General features: G+C 35.7%; 2 protein-coding genes and 1 long non-coding RNA gene across 3 annotated transcripts; 2 read left to right on the top strand and 1 right to left on the bottom strand.

The window, feature by feature from the left end:
* Positions 1 to 3,425: 3,425 nt before the first annotated feature.
* On the bottom strand, positions 3,426 to 5,221 carry LOC145821798 (uncharacterized). The gene is made up of 3 exons (XM_082918370.1): positions 4,704 to 5,221; positions 4,076 to 4,543; positions 3,426 to 3,519 (listed from the first exon to the last, which is right to left on the bottom strand). The coding sequence occupies exons 1-3, from the start codon at positions 5,219 to 5,221 to the stop codon at positions 3,426 to 3,428; spliced, it is 1,080 nt and encodes a 359-aa protein (XP_082774496.1).
* An 8,310-nt stretch (positions 5,222 to 13,531) lies between these two features.
* Positions 13,532 to 14,745, top strand: LOC145822749 (uncharacterized). The gene is made up of 2 exons (XR_014364443.1): positions 13,532 to 13,670; positions 13,765 to 14,745. It is a non-coding gene; the product is annotated as an uncharacterized LOC145822749 (long non-coding RNA).
* Positions 14,746 to 14,758: 13 nt separating this feature from the next.
* LOC114285413 (serine carboxypeptidase-like 18) lies at positions 14,759 to 18,259 on the top strand. The gene is given in 8 exon segments (XM_082920603.1): positions 14,759 to 14,859; positions 15,037 to 15,138; positions 16,714 to 16,794; positions 16,886 to 17,041; positions 17,159 to 17,230; positions 17,317 to 17,435; positions 17,736 to 17,849; positions 18,015 to 18,259. Coding segments are annotated over 8 exon segments (765 nt in total). The 5' UTR covers positions 14,759 to 14,847; the 3' UTR covers positions 18,124 to 18,259.
* The last annotated feature ends 367 nt before the right edge of the window (positions 18,260 to 18,626 follow it).

Genomic DNA, 18,626 nt, shown 5'->3' with positions numbered 1-18,626 from the left:
TAATCAAGCAAACCAAGACAGTGATAATCAAATCTGCAAAACTTGATTATCAATAAGAAAAACAAAAGTTTGCTTAAGAAACTCTTGATCGAAAATTCAAAATCAAGAGGGACAGAGAGAGAAGGAGAGTTGCAGGAATGCTTTTCAGGATTTTGGATGGAAAGAAATGGCTGATGTCGATGATTCTGATCAAATGGTCATGTCCTTTGATCGCATCCGATCAGATCTAACCTATGGATCGATGATCTATGGTACAGATCATTCTAACACCGAATAGATGCCTTGACTAATCACACCTGATCACGATTAGGTGCCATCTCATCCGTACGATCGTGCGCATCTCCAATCAACGGCTATGATTAACCCGCTCCAGATCGAACACATAACCGTTTGATCGGTTGGTTGACTCATCACCAACGGACAACATGTCACTGCCACGAGAAGCTAACTATATTCCACGTCACCCATGCCTCGTCGGATCCACGTCATTACTCTAACCTGTTCGATGTAAATAGGAAAGCACCCTCATGGCGCCTTGCGCCAATACGTCCATGCTAAGTGCAAAGTGTGCCATCAAACGCCACACAGCCTACTGCCGACGCCACGCGCTCGTGTGTGCGGATAGTGCGAAGCACCATCCTTGCAGTGTGAGTGCATGCACACTAACTTTCACCTCACAATTCCATATTCAAAGGAATATTCCATGTAGCACTTTATTAAGTGCTGCATGTTTTCCTCTCTTTTCGATGTGGGACAAAGTCCCCAAGCTTAATTAATGCTTTCCAAAGAAAAGCAAGGAAGGTTTTGAAAACACCCAAAAAAATTAAACTATAAATTTTAAAAACCATTTTCAAAATTCCCCAACATTCCCCCACCATTTTCAAAATACCAGATGATGACTCTTGGTTCACTTGACAGCCTTATGCATAGGTGAAGATATCTTACAATTTGAATCATTCACTTAGTGAAGACACCTCAAAGTTAGTCAAGATGGCATAGTAGACTTGTCTTTGAACTAGCTATCTAATACGACTAACCGAACATGTCTCACACACCGTACAGGTTACCTCAAGTATTCAAACAAACCGACACGTGGATTGGCCTTGTGTCTATATCCTGTTTCATGAGCACTCTAGAGTCAAGCCTTTGGACTCATAGGAAGTGGCACCACCTCCTATACTTACATAGGTAAGCTTACTGAGAGTACCCCTATAATATACAGTACCCTAACACCTCAGTTGTAAGCTTATTAAGAGTTTTCTAGCTCATCCTCTTCTTTTCACATTACAGGTACCAAGCACTTCAACCTTGGGATGAAAATGAAATAAAACTAAGTGCTTGCAATCACGACATATGGTGTACTTGGGCTCATTGAACTCAAGACTTGATGTTTCTTCAAGTGTTGAGTCGAGTTTCCACCAGGAGTGATTATGTTAAGTGGGCTTAAGACCCATCCCCTTTGATGTTTTCTACACTAAATCCCTTGCAAGTCCCTTTGTTAAAGGGTCAGTCAAGTTTTCATTTGACTTTACATAACTAATGGTAATCACACCTTCTATGATTAACTTTCTAACACAGCTATGTCTCAGTCCTACATGCCTGGACTTTCCATTATAGACATGGCTATAGGCCCGTGATAGAGTTACTTCACTCTCACAATGCAAAGATATTGGTGGCATAGGTTTTGGCTCTATCTTAATCTCTTACAAGACATTCCTTAGCCATTCTGTCTCTTTGCTACAAGAAGCCAACGCTACAAACTCTGACGCCATGGTTGAGTCTGTTATGCATGTTTGCTGCTTAGAATCCCAGGAGATAGCTCCTCCTCCAAGAGTAAAAATCCAACCACTCGTGGATGAGTGATCTTCACGATCAGTTATCCAACTAGCATCCATGAATCCTTCCAGCACTGTTGGATAGCCATTATAGACTATTCCATAGTCTATTGTTTTCCTCAAGTACCCAAGTACTCAGTCAATAGCATGCCAATGCACACTACTAGGATTACTAGTGTATCTACCAAGTTTTTCCACTGCAAAAGCAATATCAGGTCTAGTGCAAGTCATGGCATACATCAGGCTACCTATTACTCTTGAGGATTCTAACTGATCAACAGCTCTTCCAGTATTAGGATACAATTTTAAATTTGAATCAAAAGCTGTAGACATGCGTGTACAATTATATTGATTAAATTTCTTAAGAATTTTCTCAATATAGTGCAACTGGGTTAAAATCAAATTATTGTCCTCTCGTTTGATCTTAATACCCAGAATTACATCAGCCAAGCCTATGTCTTTCATACTAAAGCTAGACGACAAGAAACTTTTAGTACTTTCAATGACATCATTGTCAGTACCAAAAATAAGCATGTCATCTATACATGGACATATGATTACACCTCTATTTCTGGTAAACTTACTGTACACACACTTATCAAATTCATGTATCCTAAAACCATCTGACACTATTACTTTGTCAAATTTCTCATGCCACTGTTTTGGAACATGTTTCAGTCCATATAGTGACTTCACGAATTTACACACTTTGTGCTCTTGACCCTATACAACAAATCCTTCCAATTGTTGCATGTAGATTTCCTTATCTAACTCTCCATTTAGGAAAGCAGTCTTAACATCTATTTGATGGATTTCAAGCTTATAGATTGAGGCTAAGGCAATCAACACTCGAATGGTGGCGATTCTAGCCACCGAAGCATTTGTATCAAAATAATCAATACCCACTTTTTGAGTAAAACCCTTACCAACTAATCTTGCTTTGAACTTGTCAATTGTGCCATCAACTTTCATTTTTCTTTTGAAAATCCATTTACAACCAATGGGTTTGGATCCAGGTGGCAAATCAGCAAGTATCCAAGTATTGTTACCCATGATAGAATCCATCTCATCGTTTATTGCTTCTTTCCAGAAAGCAACATCTTGAGACTTCATAGCTTCCTCAAAGGTTAATGGATCTGAATCCATATTCAAAGAAATCATTGTTTTCTTAGAATAAGCTTTTCTAGTTCCTTCTATAAGGTAAACAATGAAATCAAGGCCAAATGGCTTATCAGTCCTAGCCCTCTTACTCCTCCTTAGCTCAATAGGCTCAATAGGTTCATGTCGTTCACTTTCTTCTATAGACATCAAAGGAGTTGATTTATTTTCTTGATTAGAATCCAACCTTGGAATGGTTGTGAAACAATTCTCATAAAATACCGCATCACGTGATTCAATGATGGTATTTATTTCCATTGAACCATTGGGCTCTACTACCAGAAACTTACATGCTTTGCTATGTATAGCATAGCCAAGGAATATGCATTCAATTCCTTTTTCACCTAATTTCTTCCTTTTAGGTTCAAGCAATCTGACTATTGCTCTACAACCCCATGTTTTCAAGTAACCAAGATTAGGTTTCTTGTTTTTTCAAAGTTCATAAGGAGTAACATTTCTTCCCTTAAGAGAAATTCTATTGAGTATGTGAAAGGCAGTGAGCAAGGCTTCACCCCAAAAACCATAACTTTAATTGGAATAAGAAAATATAGTATTAATCATTTATGTTAATGTCTTATTCTTTCTTTCAGCTATTCATTTGTTGTGGTGTGTAGGGTGCAGACTTCTCATGAATAATACCAACATTTTCACAATATTTTGGAAAATGGTATTCACCGCCTCTATCAGACCTAAGTATCTTTTTTTTGACATTACACTAATTTTCTATTTCTGTCTTAAAAATCTTGAATTTATCAAGCACCTCATCTTTTGAATGCAAAAGACCGATATGATAGTACTTAGAAAAATCATCAATAAATATTACAAAATATTTCTTACCACCTCTAGTGGGGGTACTATGCATGTCACATACATCACTATGCACAAATTCAAGCAGAGATGTGGTATTATCTACTTTAGGAAATAGAATACGAGTAATTTTAGATTGCACACAAAATTTACATTTTTCAAACATATCAATATCATACTTAGGAATTAAATCTAAATTAACCATATCATGCATTTTCCTAGTATTAACATCACCTAAATGAGTATGCCATAAAGAAAGACAATCAATAATATACGCAGAAACAGATGTATTATTGATAACGTTAAGTTTGAACATTCCTTGATACATGTAGTCCTTCCCAACAAAAATTCCACCCTTAGACAGGACAAATTTGTCCGACTCAAATACTAACTTGAAACCATGCTTATTAAGCAGACTTTCAGATACAAGGTTTTTCCTGACATCAGGTACATGATAAATATCATTAAGACTTAGGACTTTTCTAGATGTAAACTCTATATCCACCGTCCCTTTGCCTTTGATAGCAGTAGTTGAAGAGTTGCCCATGTAGAGAACTATTCCATCACTCACTTGTTCATAAGTAGTGAAACGGCTCTTGTCGTTGCAGACGTGCCTTGTTGCTCCTGAGTCCATCCACCAGTCACTAGCATCTTCAAGCATGTTCACCTCGGATGCAACAGCCACGAACTTGTTCTTGGCATTTAATGCTTCTGGTTTCTTCTTGTATGACCGGCATTCATTTCTGATGTGCCCAGCTTACCACAGTGCCAGCAAAGAGCCTTTCAGCTTCTTAGCATTTTTCTCGGGTTGGGGTATGCTTCTTTTTGTTGAACCTCTTATCATCATCCACCATGTGGATCTTGGACGTCTAAGCCAATTGGTTATCTTTACTTTCAAGTAACCTTGACTCTTCCTGAACTCGGAGGTGTTGAGCCAATTCCTCTAAAGTAAGATCTTCCTTTTTGTGCTTTAGAGTTTTCTTAAAATCCTTCCAAGAAGATGATAGTTTCTCTATTATAGATGAAACTACAATAGATTCATCCATGTTCATATTCTTTTGTCGAAATTGACTCAGATTACGTTGAATCTCATGGAATTGTTCCATAATGGGCTTTGTATCAATCATTGTAAAATGCATAAAATTACTAACAAGAAATTTCTTACTGGTGGCATCCTCGGTGAGGTACTTTGATTGTAATAAGTCCCAGAGTTGCTTTTCTGTTTCCAGATGTTGATACACATCAAATAGAGAGTCTAACAGCGCATTCAAAATGTGTCCTCGGCAAATGTAGTCGTCATTCTCCCATTTGGTTATGGTACGAGTTTTCTCTACATTCTTGTCTTCTTGCTCCGTCGGATAGGGGGTAGTTAGCACATATTGAGAGTGGAGAGCAAAAAGTGCATCTTCTTTTGCCAGCATCGAAAATTTCCTCCATCAAAACAGCCAAGCTTCATGAAATCTTGTGTCATTTTCTGAATAGACATTGCCATATCGTAATATTGTCTTTAGATTGTTAGAACAAATGGTCTTGAATTCTTCAGATAATGGTCTTCAGGTCTTCTTAATTTGGCAATGATCTTGTCTATATAGAATAGAAAATTGGTGCTTCAAGTCACGTTACTAAGTCGCTTTCCTAAAGACAATATTTGTACCCACCAAAAGGTGTGCAGAGGGTTATAACAAATTTGCCTCCAGGATACAATGAAGCCTGATCTAAAGATCAAGTCTACCGGCGTCTGCACTAACGATAGTAGATCAAAATACTCTTGATATAATCAAGCAAGCCAAGACACTAATAATCAAATCTGCAGAACTTGATTATCAATAAGAAAAACAGAAATTTGCTTAAGAAACTTTTGATCGAAAATTCAAAATCGAGAGAGAGAGAGAGAGAATTGCAAGAATGCTTTTTAGGATTTTGGATGAAATGAAATGGTTGATTTCGTAGCCTATTTGTTGGCCTTGATGGTTCAGATCGAATGGTCATGTCCCTTGATCGCATCCGATCAAATCTGACTATTGGATCGATGATCTATGATGCTGATCATTCTAACATCGAATAGATGCCTTCACTAATCACACCTGATCACGATCGAGTGCCATCTCATCCGTACGATAGCGTGCATCTCCAATCAACGGCTATGATCAACCTGCTCCAGATCGGACACACAACTGTTTGATCGGTTGGTTGACTCATCGCCAACGGACGACAAAGTGCGCCATCAAACATGTAACAACCCTCGTCACTGTTTACTGATTAACCACTGATTTCCGTTAACTGAACTGATTATAACTGATAAGTGAACTGAATAAACTACTGAACTGACCGACTGAAATTGAAACTGAATTGACTGAGTATACCTGTTTAATTGTAATTCTATCTGTTTGGTTATTTGTTCGTGCTTTTATGTTTAAATTGCAAATTGAAGGCCTTATCGGCGGCCGAATCCGAAATTGATTGATGATTTGTGATCCTTAGAATTAATGTGATTTTATGGTATATTTATCTGAAAACTGATTCGGTATGATTGAATTAGGTTAATTATTGAGAAGTTACATAGTTTGACTTAACTACAACTTTGCCATTTGAGTGGGCCACTACACCAAACCTTGTCTAAGGCTTAGTCTTGCATTACAAACATTTGCTCAGCCATTATTCTTGAGTGTATAGCCGACTAGAGAGGGAGAATAGGGAGTTAGAGTGAATTCATCTTGAATTGCTTGGAATCTTGAAGAAATTGTGAGGGATTTACCTTCTTGAGCCTCCATACCTCTAATTCAAGACTTAAGTAAGGAATTTCAGCCTCCCCTTGTTGTATTTAAGCTTGTTCATGTGTGGTTCTTGAGCCTTTAGTGATTTAAGTCAAGTTTTGGTCTCATGATGTTGAATTGGAGCCTAGTTCATGCATGCATGCCTTTACTTTGAAGTTTTGAAGTTGTCCTTCATGAAATTATACATGCATGCTCATATTTTTACAATAGACCATGTTTTCACCTTGTCTTTGAAAGAATTGGCTCATTAGAGCATGAAATTGAAGCTTGAAATGGTTTAAATTCATGCATGTTTGCATGTTCTTCATATTCATGGAAATTGGTTTGAATTGGATTTATTTGAAACACCATTGGGCTTTGATTTTACAAATTGAGTTTTGAATCATGTTAAAGTATGAGTTTTGATGTGTTTTCTGGAAAATTGGCCCAAGAGAATCGAAATTTATGGTTTAAAACTTGGTTTTGAGCTTGAGGTTCAAATATGAAATTTTCAAAATTTGGACTCACGCTCGAGCGGGGTGACTGGCGCTCGAGCGTGGAAATCGTGCTCCCAGCATTTTGTTCTGTTTTGAAGTCCGCTCAAGCGGAATAATTGACGCTCGAGCGGGGCATTGTGTCTCATGCTCGAGCGGGTGTCGAGCGCCCAATCGAGCGTGATTTTCGCCTATCCAGCACTTTTGACTGTTTTGCAGAACGCTCGAGCGGGTAAGTATACGCTCGAGCGGAAACTTTTGTCTGCATGTCCGCTCGAGCGGATTAACCTACGCTCGAGCGTGACCCCTATTTTCTGAAAAGTCTGGAAATGCTTTTTCAAGTGCATCTTTGCATCCTCGTCTCATCTTAGGCATTCTTAGGCCTAGTTTAAGGCATCTTAATGAGGATATAGATATAGAACACACCGAGGCAATTAGGGATTAAGTTATTATCCTTCCCACCTGTATAGCTTAGTGTGTGTTCAATCTGTAACTGTGTAGGGTTGGCGACTGGAGACGCGCTCTAGCTTACTGTAGCCCAGAACTCTGTGAGTAACAACTGTGTAAAGATATGTTCAAAATGATTATCTTCTGAACAATTGAACCGTACTGCTTTCTGAACTGATACTGTTAATTGAATGAATGTATGTCTTATATTCTGAACTGTATTGTGGCATCCTTAGCAACTACTGTTTACTGTTACTGCTACAGAGATCTCTGTCGATTCCCTCGTTGGAACCACTACTGTTACTGACTGATGGCCATCATTTACTGCTCGGTCTTTTTAAGACCTACTATTTACTGTACTGTTATGCTAATGGATGTACCACATATGACTGTATCGACTGAACGACTGAAATACTGATTTAATGAACTGTTTTCATTACTATAAAGACATTCATTCTTAACCTCTTTACGCATTGTATTATTCACTGGGTTTTAGCTCACTGTTCATATATATATGTAGGTGTGCAGGCACCAGACCGCAGCTAAAAGCGTCGGGGTAAACTCCAGTTTTGTCAAGCCAACCGTTGTGCCTCACTGCGAGGTTCCGAGCTTGTCAAGCTACGGCTTAGGGGTGTTTTTAAATTCCCCGTCTGTCTCTGTATCTGTCCTGTTCGACTGTATAGATTGTTACTGTACTGTTTGATAGGGATTAGGTCCCTGAACTAAATGATCGCATATATGTACATACTGTTTTATCTGACTGTATGTATTTGAATGAAAAGTCTTTTTGGCATACAGACTGTCACAGCTCATTGGACATTGTTTATTTACTGTATTGGCTTCTGCCAGCCCCTGTACTCTGTATTATTGTATTACTATTAAGCAGGCCTTCGGTAATCTCGGATTACTGGCCGGTTACGGTGCTAAACCCATAGGGGCGGGTTTGGGTCGTGACAAAACGCCACACAGCCCACTGCCCATGCCACGCACGCGCGTGTGTGTACACCATCCTTGCGGTGTAAGTGCATGCACACTAGCTTTCACCTCACAATTCCATATTCAAAGGAATATTTCATGTAGCACTTTATTAAGTGCTCTATATTTTCCTCTCTTTCCGATGTGGGACAAAGTCCCCAAGATTAATTAATGCTTTCCAAAGAAAAACAAGGAAGGTTTTGAAAACACCCAAAAAATTATACTATAAATTTTAAAAACCATTTTGAAAATTCCCTAATAATATATATATATATATTATATGTATGGTATTTAGGATAGTTAACTAATACAATTTTTTTGTTTTTTTGGGTGTTTCAATGCATTTGTTAATTAGTTTTATTTTATAAGTGTGGTTTCTCTCAAATTTTCATCCTAATTTGAGAGAATGTTTGGATTTGATAGGTTTATTTTTTGACTGATTTCGATGATCCCTATTGTTCACTTTTTAAGACTCGTTTAATAAATATTTATGCAAAACATCAAGATAATTGAATATCAGTAACTATATGTTTGAATTATATTTATTTTAAAAACTAGACAATAAATATAATCTCAAGAATAGTCATTCATTTTTGTAATACAATTTTGATTAAACATATAATTATCGATATTTGATCATCTTGATTTTTTGCATGAATATTCTATTGAACGAGTTTTAAAAAGTGAATGGTTGGATCACCGAAATCGGTTCCAAAATGGACTTACCAAGTTCAAATGGGCTGTCAATTTGATATGACCAACTTGAAATAAGTCAAACACTTAATTTATATACATATTTAAGTGCTCTCAACTCTTACATAATACATTTTTTAACATACATTTTGATTACATTATTAGAGCACCCACTCATTCTTTAAGTTAACGAACATTTAACACGCAAAATTTAAACTTGACTTTTACTATAATTTATATATATATATATAATATACTCTTAGCATATAAATTTGGATAGTCTATTCCAAATACTCTTAAATAAATTTGGCGAGTCTTAACGAACCATTAGAAATTTGCCTAGTCGTTAACTTTACGATCTCCAAATATTAGTTTTCATCTATCCACATACAAGGTAACTCGGGCCCAATTGAGCTAGACTATGAGGGCGATACCTTGAATTATCATAAAATATAATAAATAAAAATCATTTTATCCCATAATGGTTTGAGCCTCAAGTACTTTACTCCTTTATAGTTCAAACGTAGTTAGAAAGTTGTATGCGATTTTGGACCAAAGTGAAACTTTTAACATTGTTAAAATGACTATAATATCCTCAAATTTTATGCTTTTTTATTTTATTTTATTTTTATCTACTCTCAAATACACATAATTTATAATTTATGAAATTAATTCAATTAAACTAGAATAAATTATAAATTATTAATTACTTGTTATAATTCTAAAATTTTTAATCTAACTATTTTTTAGATCACAATTAATTTTAAATCCTTAATTATTTATTGTAATTATTAAAATTTTAAGAGTGAAGTACCAATAAATCTCAAATAGTGATCTTATGAACTGTTTGGTCTTACATTTTTTTATAGACCCAAAGGCCACATTCTAGTGTGAATTACATAAAGAACCAAGCATAAACGCTCACGTGTTATGTGTTGAGGGACAAATATGTGTTTTCTTAAAATGTTAAAATTACTAAACATAACATTTCAAAAAACTCCTTAGCATAATTTTTCAAACATAACACTCCAATGTAACACTTCAAAAACGTAAAACTCCAATGTAACACACTAAAAAACTCCTTACTATGCTTTTCTCAAACATAACACTCCAATGTAACACACTAAAAAAACTTCTTAGTATACTTTTCTCAAACATAACATTCCAATGTGTATTTTTTCTAAACGTAACCGTAAAACTCTTTTGTGTACTTTTTCCAAAATGTAACACTCTAATGTAATATACTAAAAAACATCTTGTTGTATTTTTCTCAAACGTAACAACATAACATTTCAAAAAAATTCCTTAGTGTATTTTTCCTAAACGTTACACTCAAATCAATGTAACACATAAAAACTCTTTTTTTCAGAAGTAGCACTCTAATGTAACACCAAAAACCACACTACCAGAAATGTAGAATTCCATACTCGACAACCAACACTTCAGCTACCAATCTCCTCAAAAAGAATTTTTCACACCTCATCTTTCCATTCTCATCCCAAAATGAATTAGAAAATTGAAAAAATATATCACAAAATGGTATTCGCTTAAACTCAAATGATATCAAACCAAATAAATACAATTTTTCAAAATAAAAAGGACTAATTGGTTCAAAAGAAAATTCTTAAGACTAAATGGATCAACATTTCCCCATATGGGATTTATGGGTAAATTTTCCAAATTTTAATCTAATTATGTTTTAGAATACAATTAATCCTTAATTCTTAATTATTTATTAAAATTCTTAACATCTTAATCTAATTTTAATTGAGTTGTGTTTTAGATCAATTCTTGATTATTATTTATTTTCTATTATAATTAAATTAAATTTTAAATCAGTCCTTTATATTTTATATTTTAGACCAATCATTAATTATATTTTAATTTAATTTTAATTAGCATCTTAATCTAATTTTAGATTTGGAAAATATGAGGGATAAAATTGTGTTTTTGTCCTGTTCCTTTCACTTTATATTTTCAGAAAGCTAGACCCTTTCAAATAAATAGCGTGTGTGATATACTTTTCGTTAACTTGAATGTAAAAATTAACGATAGTACTTTAATTCAAAATTGTAAGAAGACTTTCTAACTATATTTAAAATGTATTGGGATAAAGTGCTTCCTCCAAAAAAAAAAAAAAAAAAAAAAGCTCAGGGAAACCTCGACCTGGCCCATTCCAACCCAATTGACATGCCATAAAATCCCAACAATACTGGAACTCAGAAAAGTACCTTGAAAAGTATATTTATGAAGATAAATGCTAGTGAAAAATCTAGAAATCCCCTAGATGTTGATTTGTGATTATGTATCAATTTTAAGCAGAATATAACAATCCCAATCAAACAATCAAGACAAAGAGACACAACGATTTTACGTGGAAAAAACCACAGTTGGACACCTCCAACTGTGATAAAAAACCACGGGCAACAGCCACAAGAACAATCCACTAAGAAGATTTAAAGGAATTACACAGGTATACTCTCAATTACCTAGCGAATCCACAACGCCTAATTGAACCAACCTCTATGTGTCTCTTCCAACCCCGTCTTCACCTCGGAATTGTCTTTACGATGAGCCACCCCGGAATCCACCAAAGCTTCAGGCTCGAATTCTTCAGAATCCACCGAAGAACAACTCTCTCTTTTGTAGAACAAAACAAAACCTTTGATGTACTCTCTTTAAACCATGAGTTGAATACTCAATAAAACATCAAAGAAAACTCACAAAGTATCCCCAGATATAAACCCTAGAAACCAAAAAGAAGATCTGGAGTCGTAATCCTAAAATCTGACCCAACACGCGAATTTATAGAATCTGTCCCGCGATCTCCGCTCGAGCGGGCTTCAGCAAAATATGCGCGAGATATCACAGAGGTCCGCTCGAGCGCCAGAAATCCCGCTCGAGCGCGAAATCACACAGCTCAGTACTTTTACAGGCGACCAAAACTGCTGGAACCAGGAATTCTCCGCTCGAGCGCGGGTATGTCCGCTCGAACGGACAGGCAATTTTGAATGCATTTTTGCATTTTGCTTCGGGGGCGCTGCCCCTCGACCCCGCCGTGGCGCTGCCCCGGACCCGCCAAGGGGCGCTGCCCCCTGGATCCCCGTCATAATCAGCGAAGTGGCAATCTTGAATGCTTTATCATCACAAACTTCTCTGAAAAGCACAATTCGGGTTGGATTCGCATCTAAACACTCATAGCCTCACTGAAATAAAAAGTGCGAATAAAATTACAACTCAAAGGAGTTTTGTCAAACGGGATTGCCAAGAAATAAAACCTAACAGCTAGGTATGTAAGAAAATTATCAAAGTTTTTACCCAACATTCATATGAGTGTGGGTCTATACTTATGAGTCTCACGCTCATGTGAGTGTTTGATAAAAAAATTTAATAATTTTTTCAAAATCATTAGCATTTTTCATTTATGAATTACAATCATTTTAAATGCGGTCAACATTCTCTCAACTTTAAATTTACACCATTCACCTCATTTTAAGATAAAATTCATAACGCAGATCATGCTACTATACACTATCCAACAAGAGGTGCGTACCATATGCAACTTATGACATTTGATGTGTTGATATCACAAATGTCATAACTAAATCACTTCATGACTAAAAAAATATATAAGGAGTCATAACTAAACAATATTTAAGGTATAACAAAAAAAAAATGTTATGATCCAAAGAATAACTACAATAGATCATAATCAAGTCATAACTAAGAGTCATAATTAAACACAACTCGAGACATATAATAACCAAAGACCTCCTTGGTCATAAAAATTATAAGAAATCATAACTAAATACAAATATCGTAACTGAAAGGTAATACATGTTTTAAAATGGAGTGTATTATAGAATTTTTCATAACACAATGGAAAATACTATATGTTTCAAATTTTTTACCAAATGAATGACCAAATGTTTTATATGGGTGTGGGGTCCATAAAAGTGTGGACCCACACTTATGTTACACATTTGGTCATTTATTTGGTAGAAAATTCGGTACCCCTAATATTACCCTAACACAATTTGATGCATTTTTCATAAAATCCACGTGCCCCATGAAATATGAAGTAACTCACCGATCAAATGGGAATTGACTCATGTAGAATTCAACCAAACACTTGCACAGCTAATTTTCTTCACAAGTCAAAATGCTCAAAAGCTCCACATTCCACACTACCACCACCACCACCACCACTACTTCTACTAACAAACATTTGTTGAAGTTGGTGTTGGACTTACAATCCAGACCAGACCAGAGGGAGCGTTGGATGGATATATGTGTGTGTGTGTGTGTGTGTAGACCTTTGTTTAACTTTGTGACCCCCCAAATTATCAAACTTGATATGATATGGAAACATCAAAGCAAACAATCAACATTCCACTCTGTTTTCGCATTCTTCTTCTGTTGTTGCTCTCTCACATTGCAGCCTCCAGCACCATCGTCACATCTTTACCGGGTTTTAATGGCACTCTTCCCTTCTCACTTGAGACCGGGTCAGTGAGTTTGTTGTTTCCTTCAATTCTTTCTCCCTGTTTGGTTGCTGAGAATGAAATTGAAAGATTTACTGAATTGTATTATGCAATGCAGATATGTGGGTGTGGGTGACATGGATGATGTGAAGCTGTTTTACTATTTTGTGGAGTCTCAAAGGAACCCTGCTCAAGATCCTCTAATGCTTTGGCTTACCGGCGGCCCTGGCTGTTCTTGCCTCTCTGCTTTCTTCTACGAAAATGGTTCGTTCCTTACCATTTTTACTTACCTAACCAATACGTATATTATTAGAGAAAATTTTAATGTAACAGTGATACAATGTAATTATTAACACGTAAAATCATCGTCTAATAATAAATTACTATATGGGCATACTATAGTGAACCACATCGTGCTGATTATAGGGTAGTTATTGAATTGTGTTGAATGATAGTTACATTACATTTAATTTGTAGAATTCATGAATCCTGTATAGCTATACCGCGATGATAACATGTTATCAACGTTAAAGTAATATCTTTTTCCTTCCTTTGAAAACTGCCAAATGACTTGGAAGATCTATCATCAATTAGTATTGATTTTCAGATCATTGTCAATTAGTAATGTGTTGGGGTTCTTTGTCTTGAAAATCCTTGTCCCTCTCTAATGTATCTCTCAGTCAAGTAATATTATTTTTTTAACTTTGAAAAAATTATATTGTGTGATGCAAAGATACATAAACATGGTCATTTCCTTCTTTTTTTTTTAATTACAAATGACATGACATGCACACATTGCTTTGAAACTGAAACATCACTCTACAAAGGAAACTAGAGACCAAACTTAAATAAATAGATAAAGATAAGAAAAAAACAGCTTTCAGGTACATCAATTTATCTCATGCATTCATTCCTTTAGTCCAAAAAAAAAGACCAAACCAAGCCTAAAGTCCCATCAAATGGGGTCGGCTACAGGATTCATTGTCATAAGGGATCTGAGCGGCTTTTTTACGTATTGGCTATCGGATACCTAACACACAACCCTCCTCCTTAACCCGGCCTTGGGACCGGCGGAGTTGTTAACAACCCCGGCGGAGTTGCTACTAGTGGGGACCCCAAAAATCCATTGGAACATCAGTTCTTAATATTGGTTTTTATTCTTTATGGTTTTGCAGGTAATGAATTGGGAAGGCAGCCACATATGAACCTTAAAGTAAATGAACCTAACCTTGAACTTGAATTTTCTTTCAATTTAGCCAACTTCAAACTGAACATTGTCTTATGCTCAACATTTGGAATTGGGAATGTTCCTTCCTATGTCAAAAAAATCATTATATTTTCAAGGTTCCTAAATTATAGTCCGCTGTGATGTTCTTAAAAATGCTGTCAGGGATATATTCTTGGAAATCCAGTGACAGATTCATATGTCGATGATAATTCAAGAATTCCATTTGCTTACAGGCTAACACTTATTTCTGAGGACCTGTATCGGGTGAGTTCACGTTTCATCTTATTTTCTTTCCTCATAAGTTTGTTAGGTTTTTGTAATTAGCAATTTCGTTTGACAAAATTCCTTTTAGTTGTAATTTTATTCGCTCTTTTGTTTTAGTGAGGCCATGAGTGTTTAGATGCGAATCCACCCCGAATTATGCTTATGTAGAGGAGTTTGTACTAACATTTCGTATCTTGAGCATTCCTTATTTTCCACTTCACTGACCATGCCCCTGACGGGTCCAGGGGCTAAGCGAGGTCGAGGGATAGCACGCTCAAGTAGTCATTTGTGCGCTTGAGCGGTAAAGTGGTATATTCAGTATCTCTGTCTGTGTTTTGAACTTCTAGGAGACACGTTTTATCACTCGAGCGATAGATGTTGCGCTCAAGTGGTTGGCCTATATGTTTGCACTGCCTCACACCGCTCGAGCGGTAAAGTGGTGGCTCAAGCGGTCTTCATGACTCTGTTTAGTATAAAGTGCATTGTTTGCTAGTTTTAGGGTTTAACTCGTCCAGATTCTCAAAGAGGAGTAAAATACAGAGTGTTCTATATTGGAAGGTGTTTTATGTTAGTTTTCTTGATGTATAGAAGGTGATCGTTTGATCAATGAACTATATATTGACAAACATCAAGGGTTATTTTGTTATTTCATTCACTAAAAGAGAGAGAAGTGTTTTTCGGTGGATTTTGGGAAACTTGGGCCTGAAGCTTTGGTAGATTCCGGAGTGGTTCATCATCGTGGATTTGACATCGACGTTGTGGATTCAATATTGAGTAAAGCAATTCCATGGTGAAGGCGGTTGCGGAAGAGACACATTGAGATCGGTTCAATTCGAGCGTGGATTCACTAAGTAATTGAGAGTTCTCGTGTGTAATTCTTTTTGTTTTCGTAGTGGATTGTTTTGTGGCTTTAGCCCGTGATTTTTTTTTATCACAATTGGAGGAGTCCAATTGTGGCTTTTTCCACATTAAATCGTTGTACTGATTTCTTGTTGATTGTTTGATTAGGATTACTATTTATTGTTTAAAAATGAATCATAATCACAAATCAATAGCTCCGGGGTTTTTAGATTTCAAAGTTCTTCCTCAAGTCTTCATGGAACCATAGTACATAGATTCGTAGACACAAGAAGTTGAAAAATATTAGGTATGTTTGGTTAATTTAATAGATTTGTGCATTTTCACATGCTAAATCTTTAGAGGTCTTGTTTCAAAAAGGCCTTTTAGCAACAATGAGCATTTTGGTAAAGGGTCTAAGGAAATTTCTTCCAAGCATTTTGGTAATGTTTTTTATTTTTTATTTTTTTCCCACATCCATTTTCAAGAAAACCTTTGGACACTTCTGTTAATGGATCTTTTAATTTTTGTTTTCAGTTTTGTTCAATAGTTTTAGACTTCATACAATCATGAAACTTATCATTTTCTCTATTTGCCTTTGTGCATTTCGCTTAACTAATTGTCCCTGGTTTTCAAGCCATCAAGAACCATATGATCAAATATTACATTAAAAAGCTCATATCTTTCAATTGAATGGTATCATTCTAAAAGATCTGCAATCTTTTTTGAATTTTCAAGGCAGCAAAAGCAAGTTGCAATGGTGATTATGTGAATATAGATAATGAAGATTGTAAATTAAATATGGAAGCCATTGATGAGGTTAGAGGGACTATCATTTTATTTATTTATTTTTCTTCTCAGTCTTTAGTTTGAAGATACTGAGAACAAGGATTATATTTTTAATATACAGTTGATCCTAGACATAAATTTGGTACAAGTTTTGGAACCTTATTGTGAGAACACACCCCCGAGACCACATGAGGGAAAATGGCGTCAAAGATCTCTCAAAGAGCACCCTAAAGATCCCCTCCGCTTACAACCTATTGGTCCTGCATATTTTTGCCGGGTAAACCTACCTTGTAACACAAAAATTCTTGTTTAATTTTTCTTTTGGTATGCAATTTCATTTCTTATTTAGTCAAATAAAATAATAAAAAGCCCAACTAGTCTTCTTCTTTTATAGGATTACCTTTATGTTCTCTCCGAGATATGGGCAAATAACGAGACTGTCCAAGAAGTTCTCAATGTTCGATCGGTATGTAGAACTAATGAAACATCAAATTTCACATACTGGAGAAAATTTTGATCAGTAAAATTTTTATGACACTAAATATTGAACAGGGGACAGTAGAAGTTTGGCAGAGATGCAATGGCAGCTTAGCTTATACAAAAGATGTAACAAGTACTATCGCTTATCATTAGAATCTAACTACAGCTTCCCTCCGAGCTTTGATATATAGGTCAAATCTTTTTTCTTTCTCTCTCTCTCTTTTTTTTTTTCTTTTTTTTTTTGTTGTGTGTGTGTGTAACTTCTTGGTTAATTTCCATTATTTTGCAAAATCTCGAAGGTTTTATAGAGTTACCGCCTATCAAGAAATAATATTTAGGGTTTCAAATACAAAGCCAAAGGTGGCCAGTATAAGTAAAATTTGATCTTAATTATCTTTCTCTTGATTTAAAATGATCTCTTTTGCTAACAATTTATTGAGTCCTAGTACTCATTGAATGAACTTTTTTTTGGTTTTTCAAATTCTATGCAGTGGTGATCATGATATGTCAGTTCCACACATCGGTACACAACAATGGATTAATACTCTAAATTTGACTCTCAGTAACGTTTGGCGAGCATGGTTTGTCGATGCTCAAGTTGCAGGGTGGGTTTTCTCAATCTGCTCATTTTTTACTTTTTATTTTTTATATCTACCTCTTTCTTCTTCTCTTTCATGTGGGCATACATGTACAATTTGACATATATATATATATATATATATATTGTACATTGAAATGTTTCACAATCTTAACCTTATTTTTTCATGTAGATATGTGAGGAGGTTTACAAAAGACAATTATGCTTTGACGTATGCAACTGTGAAGGCAAGTTACCAAAACCTTTCCCTTTGTTTCTTCTCTCCATTATCTACAGCTTGAAAATAATGACTTCAAATGTATTTTATGTTAGATTTCAATAGAAACCCCAAATCCCAAGCTTCTTGTGGAATAATCGAAATGAGAAAACAAAAGCAAGAAGAAGGAAAAAAAATCAATCACACAAACAAGAAAAGACACAAATAGTTCAACAAGATTGTCTACGCTCACGGCTCACACCAGTTTCACTACGTCAGAAAAACAAAAGAGAGAGTACAACAGCTGCTGCTACAGAACACAACATTGTATAATGCTAGGGTTTACGTCAACAATTACCAAAAACCCAACAAAGATCTCATGTCAGACCAAAAGAACAAAGCAATAATAATAGTAAACGCGAACCTAATGCCATTAATATTGATAATTTAAGTAGTAGAGAGCCCTATAGCAGTTGTTGTCTTACGCCTCCAATCTTTTCTTACTCTTGTCTCCACACTGATGGGAAAGAAGAGGCTAGAGTCTGGAGTCAGGACTTCAATCACATTTATGAAGTCCAAATTCTATAG

The sequence above is a fragment of the Camellia sinensis genome, chromosome 3 (assembly GCF_055761805.1).
Source record: "Camellia sinensis isolate YWXY chromosome 3, ASM5576180v1, whole genome shotgun sequence".
NCBI lineage: Eukaryota > Viridiplantae > Streptophyta > Magnoliopsida > Ericales > Theaceae > Camellia > Camellia sinensis.
This window is presented reverse-complemented; position numbering and strand designations above follow the sequence as displayed.

What these genes read in the sequence shown, in the direction of transcription:
- LOC145821798 (XM_082918370.1), bottom strand. Translation starts at nt 5,221, where the DNA reads ATGCTGGCAAAAGAAGATGCACTTTTTGCTCTCCACTCTCAATATGTG. An exon ending in CGAGTTCAGGAAGAGTCAAG is followed by an intron (nt 4,544 to 4,703) that starts GTTACTTGAAAG and finishes TGGGCACATCAG; the next exon opens with AAATGAATGCCGGTCATACA. An exon ending in AATAATACATCTGTTTCTGC is followed by an intron (nt 3,520 to 4,075) that starts GTATATTATTGA and finishes TTCCAATTAAAG; the next exon opens with TTATGGTTTTTGGGGTGAAG.